At 32.0% G+C, this 5,314-nt stretch overlaps 1 protein-coding gene across 1 annotated transcript; it reads right to left on the bottom strand.

Moving 5' to 3' along the window:
- Positions 1-387: 387 nt before the first annotated feature.
- LOC109012210 (putative GEM-like protein 8) lies at positions 388-4,862 on the bottom strand. Its single transcript, XM_018993740.2, has 4 exons — positions 4,383-4,862; positions 4,214-4,294; positions 3,840-4,114; positions 388-912 (listed from the first exon to the last, which is right to left on the bottom strand). Exons 1-4 carry the CDS (start codon positions 4,528-4,530, stop codon positions 730-732), a joined length of 687 nt encoding a protein of 228 aa, XP_018849285.2. The 5' UTR covers positions 4,531-4,862; the 3' UTR covers positions 388-729.
- Between the last annotated feature and the right edge of the window lie 452 nt (positions 4,863-5,314).

Below are 5,314 nucleotides of genomic sequence, written 5' to 3'. Positions count from 1 at the left end.
CTGTAAACCCTTTTCGAAAAATTCTCAACTTTGACTCCACATCTCAACATCCAAACAAGTGTTTGGAAGATGGGAATCTGGGATGCTTTTATCTCGAGCCATCTAATCTTATCTCATTTACTTTTTAAATATCATTTAAACACAAATATTTTTTAATTTCAAATTTTTAATTTTTTTCATCTAACATTATGTAATCATTACAAATTTTCTAAATTCTGAAATAACACAAAAAATAATTTAATTTTTTCAAATCATAAAATAAAAATAATATTAAAAAATTATTTTATAATAATATTTTAACTTTATAATATTTTTATTTAATTTTTCTATCATTTTTCAAAACTTCATAACTCATCATAACTCAAACATTTTAACTATTATTCACAATTCATTTCACTACTATTCACAGTTCTGAATCCAAAATCCTTGAAAATGAGTGGGAGCGCCACGACACATAAATTCATGAGTTTCATACAAGGATCTTGGTCCTTAAGTTTCATACTAAAATTCAGAAAGATCTATCTTGGTCTCATTTTTTGGAGCTAAGCTCTTTTATGCAAACTTTCATTTACTAAAACAACAAAGTGTCATGTTACACGTAGGATGTTCAAACTGACAAAATGAGAGATACGTGTAACTTCAAGACCTTTTTCAATCCACCAACTTCATACACTGTATTCTGTCTGATGGAAATTTTCTGCCCTGAAAGGATCAGCCAAACGCTTCCGCCTAGAAACGGCTGGCCATAGAAATGGCCTTTTGAAGATTATGAAAAGCTTTCTCGTAGCGTAAGAATCCCATAAACCAAAATTCGAAATTATCTTCAGTAACTATTTCTATGTACTTCTGGGTTGTGTTCTCCTCATTCTCACTTTGGCTGGCCCTTCGAATCTTGCTTACAGGTATCACAACCTGCCATATAATTAGATACAAGTACTTCTTTGCATCAGTGCGCATGCATGCATGCATAAACTTCAGAATTTTAATGTAGGATATAAGTATTTTAATTTTAAATTCGTAAAGTGCATATTGTAACTAAGGTCCCAGATACAGAAACACTCTCAACTCATCTCATCTCAATATTACAACTTTATCAAATTTTCATATAAAATTTAATAAATAATTCAACTTTTTCAAATCTCAAAACAATGATAATATTAAAAAATAATATTCTAACAATATTTTATTCAACTCATCTAAAATCATTACATCTCATCTCACTATCCAAACGAATTCTTAAATTCCAAACTGGCAGACCGGTCGAACCGATTTGATGCATTTTGATGTCCATATATCTCTTTCGAGGAGAATGACGAACAAGCACTTCTTATTGAATTGCTTGTTCAATTAATGTTCTCAATCTTATGCTTTGAAGAGGATTTGAAATCTCATGTTTTTAGCATGGGATCATTTTGAGTCACATGTTTTTAGATGTCACGTGTTGAAATAGATACTTTTGTTGTAAGGAAAAAGCTTCAAGCCGGATGGGTGCCAAACGTGTCTTCCCACCGGCCAATAAGAATATGCCACGTAGGCATTCCATGGGAGAGTGATATGAAGTGAAATGCACTGGATCTTGCCTTATAGTCATAAGAATAACCTCTCTCTCCTCTCGCCCTCTCTCTCCCGAATCTGAGTTTATTGTAATCTGGATATACGCTATCTCATGACATCATGTTGTAATCTGGATTATTGCCAGAAATTATACTTCTACAACTCTCAAACAGTTACAAATTTTATATGAAATAGTTAATCAATTAGTAACTCCATGATTTGTTTGCATGCTATTTTATGAATTTGGCATTAACATTAGGCTTCAAACCAAGCAAGCCTTGGATTATTTTTTTGGGGCTTTCGACGTGGTGGAGTGGAGCACAGATGGGGTTCGAGAAGAGCTCTATCATGCAGATGGGTTCCATCGAGAGAGGTGATTTTGTGTTTGGCACCCTAGATTTGGGAGGAAGAGGGAGAGGGAGAGGGAGAGAGAAGGAGAGAAGTGATTTTGTGTTTGACTGATAAATGAACTCAGATTCAAGAAGGAGAGAGAAGTGATTGTGTTTGGCTGAGAACTCGAAATGAACTCAGATTTGGGAGAGAGAGGGAGAGGAGAGAAATAATCTTCTGACTATAAGACAAGATCCAGTGCATTTCACTTCATATCACTCTCTCATGGAATGCCTACGTGGCATATTTCTATTGGCCAGTAGGAAGACACGTTTGGCACCCATTTGGCCTAAAGCACAACTCTTGTTGTAAAAGAAAGGATAGTTTAGTGGAGTTAAGTTTAGTTATTTCTAAAACTAAGTTTTAAAAGAAAAAGCTAATTATTTCATAATCTAGCACAACGAAAAATATTTCAACTTTTGATGTTGGAAAGAGAGACGGAGAGGGCACAATTAATTCAAGAAAAGAGTGTGAATGCCTAGACATATGATCTCGTATGATGGGAATGGTATCCGAATTGATATAAATTAACTAAAGAATTATACCAAATATCTTGTTTGGATTCATAAAGCATATCAATTTATCTAATTTAATCATTATAACTTTCTCAATCGTTTAAATAAAATATAATAAACAATTCAATTTTTTAAAATCTCAAAATTAAAATAATATTAAAAAAATATATTCTAATAATATTTTATTTAACTTTTAACTTTAACATCAACTTATTTTATCTCAACTAACTATCCAAACCTCTCTAATTTCACTCTAACTTTTTCTTTTGTCTTTGCCGCGTGATCCCAACTTGCAACTATGTTTTATTATTATTATTTTAGATTTCATCATTTTTGACAGATTTCATATATTTATTTTTAAATAAACGGTCAATTAAAGTGCATCAAATGGCATGACTGAGAATAACAGAATAGAAGACCAAGAAAATCTTCTCTCCCTTGCCAAATCTCACACAGTTGATTTTTAGTAAAGGAAAAATTTTTGCATCTGCCTACACCGGCACACACTCAATGCATTGAGTGTAAGAAAAAAAAAAAAAATATATGTGAAGTGTGTGCCGGGTGTAGGCAGATGCATAGCAGACCCCTTTAGTAAATGCATGGGGGCAAAAGTCTGCATTGGTTTACATCTACCCTTGCTTTTCTATGTGAGTTCAACTTACCAACTCAGTAGTTATGCCATATGCTTTCACAAATGCCAAAAAAAAGAGACTATTGTAGATGGATTTCGATTCTTTATTAACTAAACTCTAGCACTTAAATTAAGCGAAATATAGATATATGAATTGAACTCTATATTATTTATTGAACAATGATTCTATTAATACCGTCCGAGAAATTCACTCAAGCAACTATAGATTATATGAGTCCATTAATATCTCCCTTCCTCTCCCACTTTAAACTATAACTGGATCAAGAATTCTAGGCATCCAAACCATTGTGGGATCTATGCCAACGCTAACCTAAAACCAACAAGTTCCTTTAATTAGTTACGTCTGGTTTAGACAGTGAGTTGAGATGAGATAGATTATAAATAATTTAAGTTAAAATATTTTATAAAGTTTTAAAAAATAAGAAATAAAAAATTGAATAAAAATATTATAAAGTTATAATATTGTTATAATATAATTTTTTTAATATAATTTTTTATTTAAAATTTTAAAAAGTTAAATTATTTCTTTTATTTTGTTTAAAAATTTTAAAAAATTATAACAATTATGTAATAATTAAAAAGAATTTTGAAAACTAAAAATTAAAAAATATTTATATTTATATTGTTTGGATATTAAAATAAGATTAAGTCATCTCTCGATCAAAGCGAGGCCTAGTGTTTTGAGCTATAGATGGAGAATCGGCATCCGAAATTAATAAATTTGGTACCTTGTATGGTGTTCTTATGAACTGGCCTGTTGGGGAAGGAACAGTTATGGATCTTTCACTACAGAAGGCAACCTTCTCAGTAGATATAAAGAGTAATCCTGCAATAGGACCAGCTGTTGTGAATAAGTAGCACTGCGAAGCTTTCAACATCTGCTCTCCTTCTCTAATTCCGAAAACCTGTCTGAATATATTCTCCCTCCCTCCTCCTTGAATTATTTTTGCCCCCAACTGTAGCTTTCCTTTCAAAGTTTCTGACAACTTGGGCCCCAATTTCACTGCGATTTCAAATAACACCAGACATCATCCATTATCATCACATGATCTTAGTTTCCCATATGAAATTTGTGTAGAAATTAAAGAGATTTCTTTCTTACCATGCTCACGAATCCTGCATGCAAAGCTGTTATTTTTCTTCCCATGTTTTTTCTTCTGCCCCTTTTCTGAATCCTCTTTATCTGCACTTTCCAGGAAAATTCAATCACTTTTTGTGTTTGGTTGGAGAGAGAGAGAGAGAGAGAGAGAGAGAGAGAGAGAGGTGCTTACAGGGTTTGAAAGAGGAAGACCCATCTGAGGAAGATGGACTATGAAACAAGCTGCTGGGTTCAGATAAATTAGCAGAGTGCCTCCGCGACTTTGTGTCATATGAACTCACCAACGGACTCTCAAGAAACTGATCTGCGTATGTATTCATTTTTCAGAAGATTCCACTCTGGATCTGAGTCGTTGCCTTTAGCTTTACGTCTTTCAAAAGAAACCTTTTTCAAGAGAATGAAGAAGAGATCAGCAGCTATTTAGAAGCTCATGTCTTTGAACTTGCATCTTTCTACATCAGTGTCACTGTATCATAATAAATTACATCCTCCATGGATTCATAGAAAATAAGGAGGCTGCAGACCAATGAACTTTCTGAGTTTCTTCTGTGTTCCGCGTTCAAAGTTCAACCCCAGGCCATTATTATTTTTTATTTGTATAGTACTGCATAAAAAGGAGAATTTCTAGAACAAGTCACGTGTTGCAGTTGCTTGGTAATTTACAAACCTGGAAAGTAAGCTCACTTTCTCTAGTTTACAAGCCAAAATTTCAAAGTCAATAGATGTTGGCTAAACGGACCCCATGAATGGACCATTCCACGATTATTCCAATATTTTTATGAAAAATTATATTTATAATCGTAAATATATAAATATTATATATTCGTTTTAAAAAAAATAAATAAATATAAAATTTATATAAAAATAAATTAATTTTTTATAAGTAGACTCTACTCTTTTTTAAAACGATTGCACGATATTTAGGCATTCCACGATTGTACGTAGCATTACTCTAAAAATATTAATTTTTTTTTTTTTGCTTTTTTTTTAAGAAATGTGTGAGAAATGAGAATTATATTCTCGATGAGTAGAACACATCGTACTTAAATTATAAAATTTAATTTAAAAGATTTAAAATTTAAAATTTATTTTTAAAATTAAATT

Source organism: Juglans regia, chromosome 15, assembly GCF_001411555.2.
Source record: "Juglans regia cultivar Chandler chromosome 15, Walnut 2.0, whole genome shotgun sequence".
Classification (NCBI taxonomy): domain Eukaryota; kingdom Viridiplantae; phylum Streptophyta; class Magnoliopsida; order Fagales; family Juglandaceae; genus Juglans; species Juglans regia.
The sequence above is the reverse complement of the archived record's forward strand: the minus strand, read 5'-3'. Positions and strand labels throughout refer to the sequence as shown.

What these genes read in the sequence shown, in the direction of transcription:
- LOC109012210 (XM_018993740.2), bottom strand. Translation starts at nt 4,530, where the DNA reads ATGAATACATACGCAGATCAGTTTCTTGAGAGTCCGTTGGTGAGTTCA. An exon ending in ATGCAGGATTCGTGAGCATG is followed by an intron (nt 4,115 to 4,213) that starts GTAAGAAAGAAA and finishes TTGAAATCGCAG; the next exon opens with TGAAATTGGGGCCCAAGTTG. An exon ending in TCATAAGAACACCATACAAG is followed by an intron (nt 913 to 3,839) that starts GTACCAAATTTA and finishes ATTATATGGCAG; the next exon opens with GTTGTGATACCTGTAAGCAA.